Source organism: Cinclus cinclus, chromosome 3, assembly GCF_963662255.1.
Source record: "Cinclus cinclus chromosome 3, bCinCin1.1, whole genome shotgun sequence".
NCBI classification, from domain to species: Eukaryota; Metazoa; Chordata; class Aves; order Passeriformes; family Cinclidae; genus Cinclus; species Cinclus cinclus.
In genome coordinates, this window is record NC_085048.1 from 72150886 (window position 1) to 72171980 (window position 21095).

The following is a 21095-nucleotide window of genomic DNA, read 5'->3' on the forward strand; positions in this document are numbered from 1 at the left end:
CCAGTAACTGTAATTTCATTAAGAAAATAGTGATGTATATTTCCTGTATGTCTTTCTTTTTATTAAGGACGTTTCCATAAAAATGATCTTTAACTTTTATAATTCCTCTTCCCTTCACCTGATGTCACATTTTACTTCTGCCATCAAGAGTAGACCCAGATTAAGTGTTGCAAGAATCAGTCAAAATAGAAAATCTGATTTTATGTGTATAGTTGCTGTTTATGGCATTTCATGAGGAAAATTGTGCTATGGATAGTTGATAAATATAATTTCCCTAATGCTTACTACTTTTTGGTTTATTCATAGGAGTTATGCTGAAGAGGAGAGGGTTGTTGTGGCTCGCTGTCTTGATAACCCTGTGGTTTTCCTCAAATGCTCAGGGTAAGTTCAGTCACTTCTTAACTGGATGCAGACTAACTCCCAAAGTTAAAAGTTGTAAAGTGTTGGCTTACCTGAACTACACTGGGAAAAATAATCATAAAGGACTTTTTAGAAGTGCCTGGGGTATTTTTGGTAGATACAGCTTGCCAGGGCTAAATGAAGATTTCTCACTATATCTCAAAATAGCTTTCTTTAGAAAATATTGATTAAAATTTATATACTCCCAAAAATAATTGATACTATACTATGCCGTGTGGTGGAAATGTATGGTGAAAGTAGCATAAACAGAATCACTGAGTGGGATGAACATAAAAAAATATAGAAGTAGAGAAATAGATGTCTGCAGACCAAATATAAGTAAAATACAAATTGGCACAGTGCCAGACACTCATTTACATCTTTCTTGGTTGCAGTCTTTAAAAAAGAAAATATTTTTTTGGGTCATCATGTAGGCAAATGAATTTTCATAACTTGGTTTTCCATTATCTGGTAATCAAAATATAGAAATTGCCTCAAATTCCATATGCATTCATATGTCTTAATATATGTAATGAATAAGCTGCTACGTGCATCTGTGTGTAGGCATATACATGACTTAGAGCAAACATATATATGTACAAGTATGTACTATATAGTGCTATAAAATATGAAGCCATACGTATAAGCGTATAATCAAAAGTATTTGTGTGCACAGAAGGAGAGAATTGTCAGGTAAATGAAAATGTCAGGTAGAAAATATGATTCACTTGTCTGCTTGTAGGAACAGTTCCATTTGTGGAAGCGGGAAAGTACTGGGCTTACTCTGCTGGTCCATAATAATTGCAGTTACTAAGTGTACTGCACAGAGCTGTTTCATGTAGGGGTTTTTGTAGACACATGGTCACACGCTGTTAACTTTTTTCAGATGGTGACAAGGAAGAGGAGACTACCTTTGATTTACTTCAAGTCAGTAACATAAACCGAAAGACAATTGGAGCAAAGGTGTTCCGGGGCCCGGACCCCACCATGCCAGCCTATCGATTCATTCGGTTTGACCATATACCTCCATGTAAACCAGAGAAACTAAAAAAGATTGTAAAACTAATACGGCAGAATGAGGGCTTTATCCTTTCAGCCACCCTGAGGCAGGACAGGCAATCTAGAGGCACTGTCCTTGCTTTAGAGGGTCCTGGCATCAGTGAGAGGCAGTTTGAGATCATTTCCAATGGCCGGGCCAACACCCTGGACCTCATCTATTGGGTGGATGGCTTCCAGAACGTGATTTCCCTGGAAGACGTGGACCTTGCTGACTCACAGTGGAAGAACCTCACCGTTCAGATAACGGGGGAGAACTACAACCTCTATGTTGGCTGTGACCTTATTGACAGCTTCATCCTGGAGGAGCCTTTCTATGAGCAGCTGAAAGCAGAGAGCAGCAGGCTGTACGTGGCGAAAGGGTCCACTCGGGAGAATCATTTCAGGGTAGGTGACCGACCTGCAGAAGCTTGGGTCTCTGGTGTGGTAAGAACGTAACTGCAAGTAGTTTGGGAAGATGCAGTAGGTGCAGTTCTGTTGTCCCAATGCCTGTTGGGTTTGTTTGATGGTGTTCCCAAGCAGAGTGTGCTTTTTATTAATTGCTGGATCTGTGTTGTGTGATTTGGGGTTTCCTGAAAGCAAAGGCAAAGCGAAGTCTAAATCCAGAAAAAGTGTGCAAAACCAGTTTTTGGGCTTTCCTATGCAACCATCCTTTTTCTGTAAGACTTCTAGATATGTTGGGGTTTTGTGGTGATATGTAGAATTTTTTGCAAATTTCTTGAAGAACTGTTGGGAACATGTCAATATTTTTATTTTTTATTTGAAAGAAGAAGAAGAAAAAAGTTTTTAATGATGCTGAAGCATGTGGTGTTGGTCCATCCTGTAACAGAACATCCTGGTTTGCCATTTTGAATGTTTCTTTTCAATTTAAATTTAAAAAAGATGAAAATTTGAAAAAATAAATAGAATAATAAGTTTTGGTCAATCCTGTAAATGAGATTATTTTTTCTTTTTATGGAAAACATTTGAGCTGAAGGAATTATAAGTTCTCTGGTTTTCCTGTCAAATGAAAATGACCTTCTACCTCATAATGTAGTGATGTGGATTGGCCCAACTGCTTCAACTTGGTTTCTTTTCAGTCACATGTGAAGTCAGACTTGAACTCATGGCTCCAAAAATTTCAAAAAACCCTTTCTTTTTTCATCATGTTGTGCCATCTAGTTTTCAGCCAGAGCCTGACCTACTGGAGTTTGGCTCCATGGGATGAGCAGTTTTGGCAGGGATTTCAGAAGTTCTTGCCCACAACCTCTCCATTCCTGCCTCCATGACTAAGTTACTCCATCAGTAGTGCTCATACAACTGGTTCTGAAGCTGTAGCATTAAGTGGCTCACTGAAGCAATCTGGTTTTTAATTTCTTTTTTCTTCTTTGAGGTTTTGTTTTGTTTGTTTTGTTTTTTTTCCCAAGTGAAACAGATACCAATCTCGTTTTAGAGTGTTGTCTCAGAGTAGTATCAGCACAACTGAGGAGGTAGGGAACTGTGTGGTGCATGGGAATGACTGGCCAAGGATGGAAGTTTGATGGTGCAGGAAAGTTGGCTTTGACCCTATGGCAAGTCTAAAATTCATCATGAAAATGGAGATTTGAGCTTGTAGCAGATCTTTTATTATGATATGCTTCAGAACATATCTAGCTTTGTGGCTTATAATGCTGAAATTGTATGTAAAAAAACTATAACCACTTTTCTGTGTGTCAGGTTTAATGCCTTGTAGATTGTTTTGTACGTATTTGCTTATGTCTGAATCAAGTCAGTATCATGGAATTGAGACAGATCAGTTACTAGTTACGCAAAAATTGATCTTACTGCTTTTAATTGCTTTTTAAAATTATTATTACAGGGTCTTTTGCAAAATATTCAGTTAATCTTTGACACTTCAATAGAGGATGTTCTGCGTAAGAAAGGATGCCAGAGAAGCCAGTCAAGTAAGGCTTTTGTTGTCTTGTTAATACTGTTCAGTTGAATCTGAAAATTAGAAATGTCAGTCATGAAATATTATCCTAAAATCATGCAACAGATCCCTTTGAAATGAAAAGGAGAATGAGTTGCTTTTTGGTGGTAATGGGAACTTACATGTTTATATGATGTCATTTCTACTCTCTAGCCTATTATTTTAGTTCAATTACCTAGGTTTATAACTCTAAGCCTCTCTTTTTAAGTTGGAAAAAAAAAGTGTTGAGCAATAAATCGGTAGAAATGGAAGGGGGAAAAGCATATGTAGGAAAATATATATTTTCTTGCATGAGTTTTCTGCAATTCTTTGCATGCAAGACAGGTAGTGTTGGTTCTGAATTCTGCTTCTGATTGTCAATGGGCCCACAAACTAGTCTGCCATTCTTAAAGACACTGAGTTCCTTGGCAATACCTTTGACTGAACCAGGCTTTGGGTGTGATTCCAAAACTTTTGGTAATCAAAACAACCTCATGAAAATTAGAAATCAAAGGAAGAGATATGGAAGGCATGTGTGTTATGGGCTGACCTGTTCCTGTTAGTCCAGTTCATGCTTACCCTGCCAGGAGGGGAGCACTCTGTGTGGGAGTGTAGTGGATTCCCCATAAAAGAATTAGGATTGTTTGTCAAATATGTGCTAAGGTTTTGTACTCAAGCCCATAGGAGGTGCTAACTGTTTTACTTCCCAGTGCTTGTAGCTGACAAGAGCTCAGTCAAGAATCAGAGCCAGCTCAATCTGTCCTAGGAATGTTGTGGGTGCACAAGGCTGGACTGGAGGGTTTTGTTTGAAACTCCTGCCACCTGAAATACCATTATTTCTGTTACTTTGCTAAAACATGTGACATACAGAAGATCAGTTAAGAAGATTGAATACCATTTTTTTACTTGTTTATGCAAAATCCAGAAATTAAACCATAGCAGACTTGACTTCTTCAAAGGAATATTAATTGTTTAGAAGTATCACCAAGTAGAAATGGGATTTTATTGTGCCTCTACTATGAAGACGAAACCAATGGTAGTCTAAAGGAATAAACTGATTTCTTCATGCTAGTACATGACTTAAGAGGAATTCTTGTAAGAATAATAATGCTGATAACCAACAGATAGATAGTATTTTCTTAATGTATTTTATCACATGTCAATTACCAGATTTTTAGTTCTATAAATTATACAGATTTGGGGTTTTTGTTTTATCCATCCTGGAAATTACTTAGCAAATAATTAAATTCACAGTATTTTTGCTTTTACTTTGAAACACCAAGAGAGCACTACGAGATGGAAATTTCTTGTGCAGTAATGAAAAGGAACTAGTAGCACGGTGAGACCGTCAGAATTACTTGAGAGGTTTTTTATGTGCATGTCAGATTCTGACAATCCATCTTAATTACATACTCATTGAAAATTTGGGGGATGCTGCTAATGGCAATTACCACAGTTGGAAAGCCATGAATGACATTACTGACCACAAGATGTTTTCCCATTTTGATGGTTCACTCCTTGAGCTGAAGTACAGGCATTAAGATGACATATTTATGTGTTAATGTCCCTTGACAGCAAGGCTGACTTTACCAGTGAAGTTCCCTCAGCCCTAAGGACATGAAAGGAGACAGGATTATATTCTCCCAATGTATCTTTAAGCCTAATATGGGAATGTGACATGGTGAAATGGTGGCTTGGGAATGCTGTTTGGTTGAGGGTAGGAAAGAATGCCTGTAGTGTGGTGGCTGCAGATTCTTTAGGCAGGCTTTATAAACAGCACTGGATAAGAAAGATGACAAAAACACACCTATATCAGTGCATCCATAAAATCCCATCCTGAGTTATATCAACAGAATGATATTTGCATATGTGAGAGGATGCACATTTTGCTCTTCTGCTTTCTCATTTTAATCATCTGGTCCTTAGGAAATTAGCAGGAAGCCAGCAGCAGAGAACTGATTTCCCAGTGATCCCCAGGCATCTTCTTTCAGTCACTGCCAAGTACCAGTAGGAAGTGAGGATTTAGTTATTCTAACATAGTTTTGGTTTATGTTTCCTGCTGAGATTGCAACTTTATTAATGTCCTCAGAATGTTCCGGTCAAGGCACACTCCATGTTGGCTTGAAAAATATGAAATTAATGATCTGAGAAGTCCTGTGGAGGGAATCTGAGGAATCTAGTGTTTCGGTGTGGTAGGAAAATTGCATTCTTTCCAGGGAATCAAAAAAGCAGCTGAAATAAACTGTTATGACACAGAGAGTTCTGATTTGCTGTGTGGTTTTCTCCCATCCTGTAAATGAAGCTGGACAATTGCTTCAACTTTGGAAAACTGTTAACAACTTTTTGTAGACCTTGGCTAGTGGCAGATGTTTCATAGCTAATTTAAAAGCACATCAAGCCAATAATTTTAAGTTTGGTTGAGAAGTAATCACTTAATATCATACTGTGGGTTTTTTTTTTTTATTTTTCTCTTTAAAATATTTTATTTTTAGCCTTCCAAATGAATTAAGAATACTTTGTTCCTGTTTTCATTTCCCTTTATATTTATATATAACACTTTACATTGTATGGTAAAGCATCAAATCAAGCCCGTATCGTTTCTGAAGCTTTGCCACTTTCAATGATTTGTCGACACTGAATGGTATTGGGGTTTTGATGCATATGTTTTATGGCACATGTTCATGTGCTGGTTTCTTCTTTTTAAAGATATAGAAATTTTAAAATAATATTTTCTCTTTGATAACCTTGAGCTATTCCAACATCAGTAAAACTGGTAAAGAAGTCTTTATTAAGAGATAGGGAAGTATGGATTGCTGTGTAGCTGATACCAACTTGGAGTTTATCATGGAGTCCTTAGAGAAAGCATGCCAACTTTGAGTTTATAATTGAATCCTTAGAGAAAGTGTCCATGGAATCCATAAGACATTTATCTGAAAGAGATTTAAATGCTTAACTGAACATGGAGTGTTTTATTTAGTTATCAATGTGCTTTTTCTAGTAATTAAAAACATGCTTTCTGTTTTGTTATTTTTCAGGAATTTACTGTGGACAGGGATGTCTTTTAAAATAATATTAGAACACGTCCAGTTCTCCCTGTCTAATGCATGCAAAGTTCTGTTTTAATTACAATCTGCCTTTTGGAGGAGTGTTTGGAGTGACAAATCAAATAATCTGTCTAATCTTAGCTTGACCTCCATTCTCTTCAGAATTAAACTATTTTTCTAACAGTTCCTCTGAGCTTAACACTGGGCATTGCAATATAGAGCAGCCTGAAGTCTGGTATTGCATAAGGACCCTTATTGCATAAGGGTCCAAATTTGATCTAACCATGGAATTTATGGACAGAACAATGGCAACGACTTTCTGCGAGGAAACTCTTTCTGCTGCCTTTTTCTCTGCCTTGAGGAAATGTGATAGGTCATGAAAAAATCTGAAACCTCTTATGTCTGAGTGGATAAAATCAGTTTTCTTTTTTGATACTTTGTCCTTTTGTTAGCCTTCTTTATAAATGAATGTGTTGCAGTGCCAACAATTTTAAAGTGAGGGCCATGTGAGACACAGCTTGGCTCTTAATTCTGAAAAGGGAAAGCCTATAATTGGAACCAGCTGACATCTAACCCCTCTTTTATTCATGGGTATAATAAGCATGAATCTGTGCCAAAATAGATGTGTGTGGCACCCATGGGTGCCAATCTGTGATTTCAGCAGGAATCTGTAATCTGTGAAAGAGCTTTGTATATGCTGCTTTTCTCTTTCATTCTCTTGCTACCAGCTGAAGTGAACACCATCAATGAGAGCACTGAAATCCTTCACTTGAGCCCTGCTGTCACAACTGAGTACGTGGGTGAGAAACCGGAGAAGGCAGAGTTCTGTGACCGCTCCTGCGAAGAGCTGGGATCAATGTTCACAGAGCTCACCGGCCTGCGCATCGTGGTCAACAACTTGGCTGATAACCTCCAAAAAGTGGTAGGTAGCTGCAGGTCTGGAGAACTGACAGACATTTGCTGTGCAAGGCTCTTTCCTTCCTTATTTTATGCTGGGGCATTTAATAGTGATTTCTGTATAACATATGAACACCTGTTAGTATATCTGCATATATGTAAAGGTTTCCTTCTTTCATCGAGACTAGTTTGGTAGTGTTTGAGGATAATGCTTTAATCAAGGCTTGGTTTTCACAGACTGGGTTTAAAAGAGCACACACACATGCACTCATATACAGGAGAATCCTTCTTAAGGTTTGTAAATTGGAAGTTAGCAATCCCAACCTTACTTGCACACTGTTAAAGCCTTATTACCATGTTTACACCATTTATGAATACAGCAGTAAGTGGCTACATGGGGTACTCAACTGCAAGTAAATATGTGGGATTTTCATAGTTGAAGTGTGATGGTGATGTTTTGCTGAAGTCCACCCCTCTTCTTTTTCTTAATCAGCTAACTATTTCTGAAGGAATTTTATTAGTATGCCGTATGTGTCAGGACTAAAGTCTTCTCACCTAAAGATGAGATGTACTAGAGGAAAGCAAAATTATTAAGAACAGATTTCCCTTAGTATTGTGTGACTGTGTTTGTACCATTGCTAGAAGAATTGTTATGCAGGACTGCAATACTTAAGATCATCTTCCTTATGTACATAAATGTATAAAAATACATTTTTTGATGGAAGGACTAAGTCCAGTTGTGTCTCAGTTTTGTCTATTTAAAACAGTTTGCTTATGAAAGACACAATTTATTCTCATTAACTTCATCTTCTAGTCTGAAGAAAACCAAATCATGTGGGAACTTATTGGGCCTAACAAAACACTGAAGAACCAACCAGTTTGCTGGCAGGATGGCCGTGTCTTTGCAGATAATGAAAGCTGGATTGTGGATAGCTGTACCAAGTGCATTTGCCAGGTAAGGTTTTGGAAATATTCTACTCTGCAGAAATGGCGTTCCAGTTCAGCTGTCCACGTCAGGTCATATTTACTTAGAGCTTGGCTGGACTTAATGATGTGTATAAAAAGTAGTTCCCATGTCCATGATAGAACAAATCAAAACATTTCCACACATGAAACTTTGCCAGATGTGCACTTTCATTTACTCTCTGAGCATAAATCAGTAAATTGGTTTTTTTGCCTTTAGGATTCCAAAATTGTGTGCAATCAAATCACCTGCCCAGCAGTCTCCTGTGCCGATCCAGCTTTTGTTGAAGGCGAATGCTGTCCAGTCTGCTCTCACTGTGAGTATTTAGCTGAGGAGAAAGATAGATAATCTTCAGCATTATTTAAAATCACTACTAGTGTTTTTTAAGGCTCAAAATAAGCAAGATATCAAGGCAGGTAAGATCAAATATAGAACTTGCATGCATATGAAGTAACTTGGGTACTTGAAGTTACCCTCTGAAGGACTTGGTCAATCTTCATTGATTATATTGGTTGCTTATAATTAAGATGATAAGCTGGTTAGCTACCTTGGGCATAAAATGATAAAAGCTTCTTCCCAGTCGTGTTTCACATTTTTTTCCAATTCAGAGCATAGGGCTTATTCTTAAAATGGGCTCTTGATCATGTTCACCATTATGCAGCTTTCAAAGGTGGGGCCACATCTCATCATCTCATGTTCTGAAGCCAAAAGCTGTTTGGACTCAGGTTTTTGGGTCGGTCCATTCTAGAGATAAGATGTTCTTCCTTCAAAGATCAGTGCTTCGTGCAAACACAGTGCGCACAAGTTCATGAAGATCCAAGATTCTTATCTGAACTAGCCTCTTGTTATATTACACCATAATTCTGTAATGTCAGTGGCAGCTTGGGAAAGCAAAATTAGAAAAGGAGATCTAAATGTTAAAGTACATTTTCTTCAGAAAAAGAGAATATCTTCTAAATAGGATAAAAGATCAACTTTCAAAGCTAAGCACTTTTTCTTACCTTTTGCTCTGCAGCTGATGACAGTGAGGAGGGCTGGTCACCATGGTCAGACTGGACAAAGTGCTCAGTTACCTGTGGCTCTGGGACACAGATGCGAGGAAGGTCATGTGATGTCACCAGGAGTGCTTGTACAGGCCCACACATCCAGACTAGGATGTGCAGCTTTAAGAAATGTGACCATCGCAGTAAGTAATACATTTCTTCCTTTTCAAAAGCTTATTTTGGACATCTCAAAGCTAAACTGAGTTCAGTCAGGACTGTATGTACGGGAGAAATCCTATATGCACAATTAAGGCAGCTGTCTTTAGATTCTTTGCCAGTTTTCCCCTTTCAAATATTCCTCCCTTTCCTGAAAGTTTAATAGGTATGTACAATCTGGGCTCAGCTATGTTAAAAAAAAGAGATGATGAGTCATCTTTTCTTTAACATTATGAACTGGAGTCTTTTATTTGAACTCAATTTGGAGGCAACACTTAGCTTGTAAACATGATATGCGAGACTGTGTTTACATCTGCCATCCATTGATTGTTGGGCCATTCCATTGTGTTTAGGAATACAGTAATCATGGGATATTTCTGCAAAATATCAAACTGCTTTTATATTTATGGCACTTACAAGGATGATATTCCAGAAGTGTAGTTAATGCTATTGCAAGTACATGTGATATCCAGGCTAATATAGTACCTAAGACAATATCTAGCAGCTGAGACTGCTAGATGTCCAAATGTACATTTTGAACAAGTGTTTGTTTCATTGGAAAAGTTCATTTTAAAGTAAAATGTCTGACATAATTGTTAGTCATACGCTGGTTACTGAAATTCCCAAGAAAGCTGTTCTTGAGTACCTGAGCTGGCATGCTGGGTTTCATAAGTGAAATGGTGGGAAAGAGATGGCACATTCATCAGATGTGGTGAGAGGCTCCTTAGAAGGCTGGCCTCACAAGTGAGTTTGTGTTACTGCTGCAGATGGGCTGTTTGCTTGAGTTTTGCTCTTTTCTCTGTCAGTACGTCAGGATGGTGGCTGGAGTCACTGGTCTCCCTGGTCTTCCTGTTCAGTTACCTGTGGAGTGGGAAATATCACCCGCATCCGCCTCTGCAATTCTCCTATTCCCCAGATGGGTGGGAAAAATTGTGTGGGGAATGGGCGTGAAACAGAGAAGTGTGAGAAGGTTCCATGTCCAGGTATGTCTGTGGTCTTGAATCAAAAGTAACGCAGTAATATTCCGGTTGAATTCCTTCTCTTTATTCGGATCCAAATGACTGTGAATTTCTCTGATGGAACATAGTTTTATCTTATGAGTTAAATAGCACACAAGGGTGTTTTGTAAATGAAGACAGCAGTGCAGTCAGAGGTTTTGTAAACCTTCCAAGTTATAATTTGGCTTTAAATATTAAGAGTTTAAGAAATTTCCATTTTAGCCATTTATCTTCTGCATATCAAAAATAAACACTTCCTTTCTAAAAGGAAGCTCTCTGTACTTGTTAGGAATAGACATAGAATCCCCCAGTAGTCTGATTTCTTTGATATTTCTACATGCATTTTTTCTACATTCAACACAATTAATTGCTATTCATCTACACTTTTAAACCTTTTCTGGAGACCTTTCATACAGTTTTTCCTGTTTTTTTCTCTCTTTGCATATCCAGTGGGCATGGCATGCTGTTTTGAATTATAGTCCAGAAAATGTCTATGAAGCAGTTGGTTATTTTTAATTTCTTTGTTTCTGAAATATTGCTATCTCACTGCAAACACCTGCCATCACCTTTCTATGCACATAGCGACTAACTGTCTCTAGTCGGGGATCTGATGAAGGGTTGTTGTCATTGTCACCAGTTGTTCCCAGTTTATTGCCTGTGATTCTCTGCTCTTGTGCATATCTTAGTGAATGGCCAGTGGGGTCCTTGGTCTCCGTGGTCTGCCTGCACTGTTACCTGTGGAGGAGGAATTCGTGAGAGGTCTCGCCTCTGTAACAGCCCAGAGCCACAGTATGGAGGAAAGCCATGCGTGGGAGATACCAAGCAACACGATATGTGCAATAAGAAGGATTGCCCAATTGGTTGGTATTCATTCTTTATTCAGTCTGAGTAATTGTTTTTACTGTTATCTCTTTAATGGGTAATTATGAAGTGACACTACAGGAATCTGCTAATTATACCTTTATTTCAGTAAAGAACATTTAACTATTTTGATACTGTTTAGTTGGATTTGATATATATTCACGACACCAACTTTCTTGAACAGTATGCTTTTCTTAGATAGAGTTTGAATATGCTGTAATGTATTCGACTGGATGTAGCAATCTGTATTTTTTTCAAATTAAATCAATAGTAGTTAGTCTTAAATGCACTTAATAACTCTAGGGGTTTTATAAGAGTCTGTTGCATCAAGTGTGATTTAAGCTAATGATCAGAGAATACCTGTTTCTTAAATGAAGTTTTACATGCCTTTTATGCTTCTTACTTAATTTTCAGTTTTATGTCTTTGCCAGATGGGTGTTTGTCAAATCCTTGCTTTCCTGGAGCAGAATGCAACAGTTACCCAGATGGGTCTTGGTCATGTGGGGCATGCCCAGCAGGATACCTTGGCAATGGTACAGTGTGTGAGGATCTTGATGAGGTATTTGCTTTGTTTCCATTAACATCAGGAAATCACCATGAAAAATGCATTACTTGGGACCTTGGACACAGCCATCTAATTGGTTTCTCCTTTCTTTCTTTCTTTACCTGCAGTGTCTAGCTGTGTCAGATGTTTGCTTTAAAGTGAATCAGATTCATCGCTGTGTGAACACAAATCCAGGTTTCCACTGCTTGCCATGTCCTCCACGCTATAAAGGAAGTCAGCCCTACGGAGTAGGGCTCGAAGTTGCCAAGACAGAGAAGCAAGTACGTGATTTTGAAGGGAATTTGATGGCTTTGAGTAATTCTCATCTGAAATATCTTTGAATGATGGCATAAGATAAACTTACATACCAAACAGAAATAGCCTGAAATAAATAACTGTTGTTTCAGAGTATTTTTGTTTTGAATAGCAAAACACTGAATTTGGGATTGGCTTTATTAAGGGCTGGATTTTCTTTAGGCATCTGCACAGTTGTACCAAATGAGACTAAAATTCCAGGAGCAAACATTTCCCTGCTTTGCATTCCTTTCTCTGAGATTAGCATACCTGTTCCAGAGAGTGGAAACTGAATAATTAGGATTGTCTTTCTCATAAATATGACACTGATAATATCAATGCAATCAGACATTGTGATCTGAAGTTCTCACTGCCTAAATTCTATTGGGCCAAAGCTAATCAGTGATGGACAGCAGGAAGTAGAAGTAATGTTGAAGACTACAGTTTCCTAGAAAAGACAAAAATTTAAAAGTGGAAGTTATGGTTTGCCTTCTCTTTGTTGCTGTTGAATCAATCTGTGGTTAGTGTAGCTTGTGAATTCTATATGTGACCCATCTGTGTAAGATTCGCAAATACTGTCAATGAAAAATGCAGTGGTAAGGAAGAGGTAACAAAAACCTACGTAAGGTGAACACAAGAATTCCTTAGGGTGTCTTTGATTTAAGAAAATAAGGTAGTCCTTTTATACTGTCAGGCAGAACACCAAATAAAAGAGGTGAGTATAATCTCCTTTCTGTTGCAGTTGATTTCTGGGGTTTAATAACATCTGGAAGAAGGCAGATACAGTTCTGAAATTGTTAGCCATTCCAATTGCTTTTTAAATAATGTCCAATTTTTCTTGTGGTTTGTTTTAATAATTTATTTATTGTACATTTTTGTTGGAGTTGTGAACTGATAGAGCAGTATGATTTACTAACCACAATCAAAACAATGCTACTATCTTCAGAACTCTAAATAACTGGTCTGATTTTGACAAAGTTGAGGCACACACAGCTGGCTGTGATTATCAAGTTTCAGTGAATATGCTCCATCATTTATAGGTCTGTGAACCTGAGAATCCATGCAAGGACAAGACACACAGCTGCCATAAGTCTGCAGAGTGCATCTATCTGGGCCATTTCAGTGATCCAATGTACAAATGTGAATGTAGGACAGGTTACGCTGGTGATGGACGCATCTGTGGTGAGGATTCAGATTTGGATGGCTGGCCTAATAATAACTTGGTCTGTGCTGCTAATGCAACATACCACTGTGTGAAGGTAGGTTAAAAAGGCTGATGAAAATTCCTGTGTTAACAAAGCTTTCACATTTTCCTGAATAGTTGTGAGTAATCCTTTTAATTCATGAAGCTGGTGGTTGCCTTCAATAAGCATGCTTTTTTTCTAGGAGATGCTGTGAAATGTGTATTCACTTAATCTGTAAAATACAGTAAGGGATTCTCAGAATTAAATCCAAAGTCCTCTGCTTTGGATTTCTTCCTACTCGGAATACATGGAAAATTGGTATGCCTGTGAATGGAGTTAGCACACTGAGCAGGAGTTGCTTAAAGCACGGGTGTGAAGCACACAGCTAGCAAGAACCAAACAGGGATCTCAGGGCCCAGGCAAGTGTGAAATCCTACCTGCAGGGTTTGTAAAAAGACATTGACAGCCATGTAAGGGCTAGAGTTCCAAATGCTATCTTGAGCTACCCTTCTTTTTAAAGAGTTAAGCAGACCACACACTGTGAAAACTGGATTCAGAGCCCGAGATAATTTTTAACAATAGGAGCCTAAGAGAGGAACGAATGTGACTAATTAGAGGAGTTGTCCTTATTGCAAAGGCTCAAGGGGACAGGATGAGAGATTCAGCCACTCACCCTTCAGAGATGTGAAATCCCAGTTCTCACCCTCCCAAGGGAATTATCTGACCTGCCTGCCACCGTTGGCTCTATACCTGGCAATGGGACCTGTCCAATCTTGCTGTGTAGCTGTGCTGTTGTAGTGAACAATGAAACATTACTGTAACAGTAAGAAAAATCAGCATAAGCGAGCCTAAAAATGGTGGCATGTAGGTTTAGTAGGGTGTGTGCACATGGCATGTTCCCTGGGACCTGGTTCTGTGCTCATCTGAAGTATGCAGTAAGTCCTTGGTTTCATGGCCTGGAGTTCCTTTCAGTGGGAATTGCTCAGAAATGGTGAGCCTCCTTGTTGGTCTTACCCTGATGCTGGATGAAGCTAGGCTGAAAGTTGTTCCACCAGTTTAACAATGGCTGAAATAGCTGAGAGATGAAGGCACCCCCTGACAGGCAATTCCTTGCTGCATCCTAGTTCTGAGTGGTGGCCTTGCTGATGGTTGAATGACAGGCACAATGCAGAGGGGCATGCACTGTTTGCAGCACCAAGTTAAGCAACCAGGATGGAGTTCTGTCACAGTAGAAGGTGTGTGCAGGTGTTCTATTTTAAACACCTACCTATGGGACCACTGACAACGTTGGACCACCTGTATATGTTCTCTAGGCAAGTATTTTGCTAATCAGTCATGGCTGTAAGCTTTCTCTTCTGAGGTTTTTGAGGATTTCTTCTCCCAGACCTGAAACATTTTTGCTTCTCCTTCTCCATGTTAAAGTGATCTACCCATAAACCTTCCTGAAGTTCTAGCACAAAAACTTGTTTAAAAAAAAATAAGGAAAGAAATGCAAAAAATGACTGAGCTCTAGACTACTATACTGGTTAAAACAAATACAGAGCAAGAGACTAGGAAAGTTTGAAATCAGGCTGTTTGAGAGAATAAGTCACTTGTGTGAATCTGGGCTCTATCAGCTGTAGAGTCTCAGATATGGATGGAAATTTGGGCCTCAAATGTTGGTCTTCCTCACTGTAATTGAGGTCTGTTCATTGTGGATCCAGCCAAATCAGCTGTTGCAGTTCATATATACTTCTCTCTGTTCCTGTCATGAGAATTTTTTCATGTTCACTCATGATGTAACACAAAGCATTAGTTTTAGTTACACACACCATGCTGAACCCATTCAGAAAAAAAAAAAAACTTGTTTCCAAAGATTGTTTCATGTTTTGTGTAATATGTGCTGATCTAATATTTAAGGGGACCTCTCCACCCACCAAAAAAGAACCTCTTAAAAATACCATAAATTTCCAGGCCTTCATATTCTTCATAAAATATCCTTGCTGAGCAATTTGATTTTAAAAAGCTTCTTTCCTTGAGCTGATAATGATTGAAAATTAACTTAATCTTGTGACTAGTTTCTTTCATTGTTTAAAAAAATTTTTTGTGTCACTAGTAACCAGTGTTGAGATGGACAGTCAAGACTTCACAGATGTTTAGTAAAAATTTGGGGGATTTGATATTTATCACAATATTTCCAATTGTCTTTTTCTTAAATTGTCTGTACTGTTAGAACTACCGAGATTGAAAACATCTTACTATAATATTCAGAGTATGTGTTGCAAAAGATATTTCTGCATTCTTTTGACTGATTCAGTTTTGGGTGAAGTGGATCTGGAATATGAGTAAGAATGAGAATAACAGAGTGTGTTTCCATAGATGTATTTATTCATAGCAAGTCGTAGAATTGCAATCCATTCTAGCTGATTTTAGTATTTTTAAAAAAACAAACATATTAAAAGTTTGGCAAGCTGTTTTGCTTCTTATTTTTCAGTGTAACTTAAGAATTGTTTATTTAAACTAATCATTCATTACAAAGCTGTGATACAAAATAAAGAGATCCGTTAGTCTTTTATTTTTAAAGCCATGGGAGTGCAAAGGTACCATTTTGCAGAGCAGTATAAAGACGCTTCTTTCAAAATCCTTTCTTAGAGTGTTCCCCTTCATTGCTGTGTAGTACTTTACATTGCTGTGTAGTAACTTTCCATATGAACAGCTGTTTCTGAGCACCTTCTCTTAGCTTGTTTTTTATTTTTCTGGCAACAAAGCCTGGTCATTTTTTTTTCTGTAATGTTCAAACACATCTCATGAACTGTCTATAAAAAGTTGGTACTGTAAGAGTGCATGTCTGTGCGTGTGGTGTGTTTTGTTCTCTGCTATTTCCCTCTAAAATTTACTAGAAGCTTGACTTTAACAGCATCTGGGAAATAGAAAGATTTGCAGCTGCATTTCACTTACTTTACAATATGAAAGCAGAAAATAAGTACTACCTTTGGCAACCAAAAAAAAAACCAAAAAAAAACCCCAAACCAGGCATTTTAAAAAGTATTTTGCTGATTGCTCTTGTTTCATAGTCTCTGGTGTACCATTTCTACTCTTCTGCCAAGCAAGTTATTCTGACATAATCAATGCATTATGTTTGCACTATTTCTTTTGGCCAGGATAATTGCCCCCTTCTGCCTAACTCTGGCCAAGAAGACTTTGATAAAGATGGCAAAGGAGATGCCTGTGATGAGGATGATGACAATGATGGTGTTGAAGATGACAAAGTAAGATGTGTATCTGTCTGCAGTTCATTTGACCGAAACATCTGATTTCAAGGAAAACCATTACAATAGATGTGAACTTTATTGTTCGGAGCTGCAGCTGAGTTATTCTGCGCTTCTTCCCTGAATGATGTGTATGCAGAGTAAAGCTGTGTTCAGTCAAAGGAGAGCAGTACTGTGCAGAGCAAAGCAGCCTGGGCAACCCCAGGAACTGTGTTGTCCATATCAGTTTTTAGTCCGGTTTTGTACATGAAAACAGTTCAATAGAAAGTGGTATTGGATTTTTGTATTGTAATGGGAGGATGACAAGTCTACTGTGTTTGAAAAATCTGGTAAATATTATATATATTAAGTTATTTTTTATTCATTGTAGCTAGTTTCTAAAACAGCTAGAAACACAGCCAGTACCAAAGTAAAATGATGGGAGGAAAATACCTATCCTGGTTCATCTTTCCTTCAGATCTGCCAAGAAGACAAATTAATTTACCTGCAGAGCCTATAAGATAGCCACTTAATGTAAAACTGTTGCCTTGTGCATTCAACAAAAAGATAGAGGCACTTTGAGAGTTTTCTTCACCCTGGCTTTTCAGAATACGTTTAGGATGAGTGAATTGGTATTAAAATTTTACTGTTCCTCTTTGTTCCCTTCAGAGGGACCCTAGATGCTCTAGAGCTTCAGATGGTTAAAACTGGGTAAGAGCTGTGTTCATTTGGTCTCTATTTAAAAAACTTTAAAAAAAACCCCCAAAGAATCATTTAATATAATAACATGGTTTAGTGTATGTATTTTTTAAAATTGTAGCTAGAAATTGTTTTATGAACAGCATAAGATTTTGATTTGCCTCTGTATGTTGCCCTTGATTATATTAAATGTATTTCTTGGGAATTTAAAAAATTGTTTCCTATTGAACATGGGGTTTTTCTATTTAGTAGAGGAAAAAGTAGTTTAAAGATTTTTTTTTCCTTATGACCTCCCTTCAGATTCCATGCCACTGATGTAGCCCTCACTCCCACTGTTTTGTTTTTCTTTTTTTCTCTCTTTTTCTTTGCACTTCACACTGAGTACTTCTTTGTGCCTGTGCAAAAGTCCATATGCAATTCAGGAATGTGTGAAATGTAAGAATTATTCTTCTGGCAGGTTTTGAAATAAAAATGATAGGAAATTTTCTAAATTCCATTAAGGGGTCTCAGGGAGAAAGATTTTTGGTGAATGAGAGTGTTTCATTTTAACATTTTTGAAAACATTTTACACTTTATTATCTTGTTCAATAGAACACAGCCAACAAAAAGTCAGTATTTGTTTAAATTGAAAAATCAAAATACATGGTATATATTTAAAAATAGTGACAATACTTTGTTCCAGAAAAGTCAGAGTAACAATTCTAGTTGTTTCTCTTTTGTTTTCAAAAGTTATAAAATGCAGCTGAAGTTGACCTGACTTTGCAACATGTGCTGATTTTTTTTTTTAAAGTACATGTATGAATGATACACCTTCATTTAAATGTCTGAGTACAGATTCAGTTTAAAATGCCTGTTGAGATATGGAACACAATTTACATGCTTTGTACAAAACAGACAGTGAGCCAGGCTGTCCAGATGCCAAGACCTTCAGTATTGGTACAGCTTGTCGATTTTAAAAATGATGGATTAATATTTGGTTTTTTGAATTTGTACGAGAGGAACAGGAGTTACCACTTCATAGTATGCTCTCATGAGTTGTGATTTATATTGTGAAATCTGTTTTTCTGTTACTAGGACAATTGCCCTCTTCTTTTCAACCCTCGCCAGTTTGATTATGACAAGGATGAAGTTGGTGACCGCTGTGACAATTGCCCCTATGTGCACAATCCTGCTCAGATTGACACAGACAACAATGGGGAGGGTGACTCATGTGCTGTGGACATTGATGGAGATGGTATGATTTCACTTTTGAGAATTAGATGCTGTTCCACAAGTGCACTTTGCTTTATGTCCAGTAAGATGGGCTACTTGGTTTTATACGTGGAATAAAATTGGGTCTAGCACTCAGAAGTGTAGAAGACAGAGAAGGCTGAGGTTCGTCTGCCCTGTGCAGTATAGTTGCCTGTACAGTCCCTAAATGACTACAATTAATATTACTAAAGAATAAATCACATCAAGTCTTTATCAGTGTTGTCTTAAATAAAAAGAAAAATCTTTCCTTCATCTGTGTTCCAAAGTAATCAGGATCTAATATGACACTTCTGTTGACTTTTCCTTTTAGGGAGGGAAAATAACATCAGAAGATTCACAGTTAAGATAATATCCATAGTAAAGTAATCTGCTTTTCTATGAATGTATAAGTACACAAAACTCGCAGTAATCCAAATATACTTTTTTTGTATGTCTTAAAATATTTTTAAAAGTGCTTGTTTCCTCCACCAGTACATTCCTGTATGGCCCCAATTTGATCAGAATTAAGATGAGGGGAAAACACTTAAATATTGTTCAAAAATCATATCCTGCGGCATTTCAAATGTGAGAGGATATAGAAATACTAATCTGGATTTTCCTCAATAATGTTTTAAGCATTGGATGCTTATCTGGCTTTAGCTTCTAAACATTTTGAAGTTCTCTCATCCTCTGATCATCAGGCTCATACCAGTACTCATGGTAGTTCTGCATTAGAAGAAAAATCATGTGTTATTGGCTGAAAGATTATGCAAATATACAGAGACCTTGTAATACAGGGAAGGGTCCTTGTATCTTTCCCAGACAGATATTCCAACATGTGTTTGTTTCGTTTCGTCTTACAAGTTTGAAGTAGATTGTTGGTTTTATAATAAAGTTTCTTGAGGAGGAACAGTTTCTTTTGAAAATTTGGCATGCTACAGAACTAATGATGCACATGTTCTGGTACAATTAAGTTATTTAATGCTGAGGCTGCTGAATATTAATACAGTTGTTTCTATACAAAAGTTCAGAAGTTTGAACCTGACATAGCTGTGTGTTCTATGCCATTTTTTAGAGTGGGGTAATAAAATCCAAAACAAATTATTAAAAAAAAAAAAACAAACCAAAAAACTCACCCCTTTACCCCTGTTATTCAATGAAAGGGACTAAATTCTTAAGACATAATCAGCCCTTATTCTTCCATAGGAAAATACATACAGAAAAATTTGTCAAAACAAAAAAAATGGAATTTATACAATTTTTTTTTTCTAATACTAGTCTTAACTATTTGTAGCAATGACATTGTTGCAATCAGAAAGCTTATGAGCATTTAAGAGCCTTGCTTCTTTACTGGTTTCTCCTGCAGTCTGTCTGTCTGTGTTGGATGTTGTATTATTTTGATTTTTTCAATATTTTGTTGGGTTTTTTTCCCTAGACATTTTTAATGAACGAGATAATTGCCCTTACGTCTACAACACAGACCAGAGTGATACAGATGGTGATGGAGTTGGTGATCAGTGTGATAATTGTCCATTGATGCATAATCCAGACCAGGTAAATGATGAAAACAGTTTCTTTAAGGTAATATCAGCAAGGGCAAAGAAAAGAACACAGGACTTGCTATCAGTCACTGTACTGAACAGCTGAAGAGGTGGATCAGTATTGCTCACTTTCACATCTCATATTGTGAGATCCCTTTGTATCAGATGATAGGGAAATACAGTGATTACTTTAATCCATCTGCAAATAAGGCCCTTCCCTGCAAATATCCTGGGGACCAGATCTTACCACTGATAGAAGAATAAGTAGCCATAGTAGTTTGAAGTTCTTCTTGGGCTTTAAGCACAGTTATCATTGTGGTATTTGTCACTACAGAAGCCCTTGAAGAGAAGTGTTGAACAGTTAATACCTAGCTGTACTTCTGTATTGAGTAAAAATAATAAAATTATTCTTTGTACTCTGTACAATTCTTTTTTTGGGGTAGACTGATGCAGATAATGACCTTGTTGGTGACCAGTGTGACAATAATGAGGACATAGATGAAGATGGCCACCAGAACAACCAGGATAACTGCCCTTACATCCCCAACGCTAACCAGGCTGACCATGACCAGGATGGTAAAGGAGATGCCTGTGATCCTGATGATGACAATGATGGTGTCCCAGATGACAGGGACAACTGCCGCCTCAGATACAACCCTGAGCAGGAGGACTCAGATGGTAAGAACAAGGTCATATGAATTTCTTTCTGTTCTTAGTATCTGATTTTGATCATGGAGTATTAACATCTGGTGCAGAGAGACTTCACATCAAGCTGACCTGCTGTTGGTGTTTGAGACACTGTGGAATTTGATGGAAGTAAACTGGTCAGTTTGATCGAGGGTTCAAGCATTAGGAAACATCTTTGACAGGAGCTCAAACATGCGCATACTTAATTTCAGAAGAAAACCTTTAAAAATTTTAAAAAACAAAAGATACGTGTTTTTGTTAATATTCTTTTCACATTTTGTTGAAATATTAGAAGTGTCAGAAAATATTTCTAATAGCTTGTATTACAAATGTGTTAAGAAATT

At 37.5% G+C, this 21095-nt stretch overlaps 1 protein-coding gene across 1 annotated transcript in view; it reads left to right on the forward strand.

Annotated features, from left to right (window-relative positions):
• The first annotated feature begins 311 nt into the window (after window positions 1-311).
• Window positions 312-21095, forward strand: part of THBS2 (thrombospondin 2) — a 28540-nt gene continuing 7756 nt past the window's right edge. Inside the window, exons 1-16 of the mRNA XM_062489013.1 lie at window positions 312-381; window positions 1286-1842; window positions 3293-3377; window positions 7155-7348; window positions 8138-8278; window positions 8507-8603; window positions 9303-9473; window positions 10293-10469; window positions 11171-11344; window positions 11777-11904; window positions 12018-12170; window positions 13224-13442; window positions 16508-16615; window positions 18368-18527; window positions 19959-20077; window positions 20508-20742. Coding sequence (XP_062344997.1) covers window positions 312-381; window positions 1286-1842; window positions 3293-3377; window positions 7155-7348; window positions 8138-8278; window positions 8507-8603; window positions 9303-9473; window positions 10293-10469; window positions 11171-11344; window positions 11777-11904; window positions 12018-12170; window positions 13224-13442; window positions 16508-16615; window positions 18368-18527; window positions 19959-20077; window positions 20508-20742 — 2788 coding nt within the window. The remainder of the gene's footprint in view (window positions 382-1285; window positions 1843-3292; window positions 3378-7154; window positions 7349-8137; window positions 8279-8506; window positions 8604-9302; window positions 9474-10292; window positions 10470-11170; window positions 11345-11776; window positions 11905-12017; window positions 12171-13223; window positions 13443-16507; window positions 16616-18367; window positions 18528-19958; window positions 20078-20507; window positions 20743-21095) is intronic.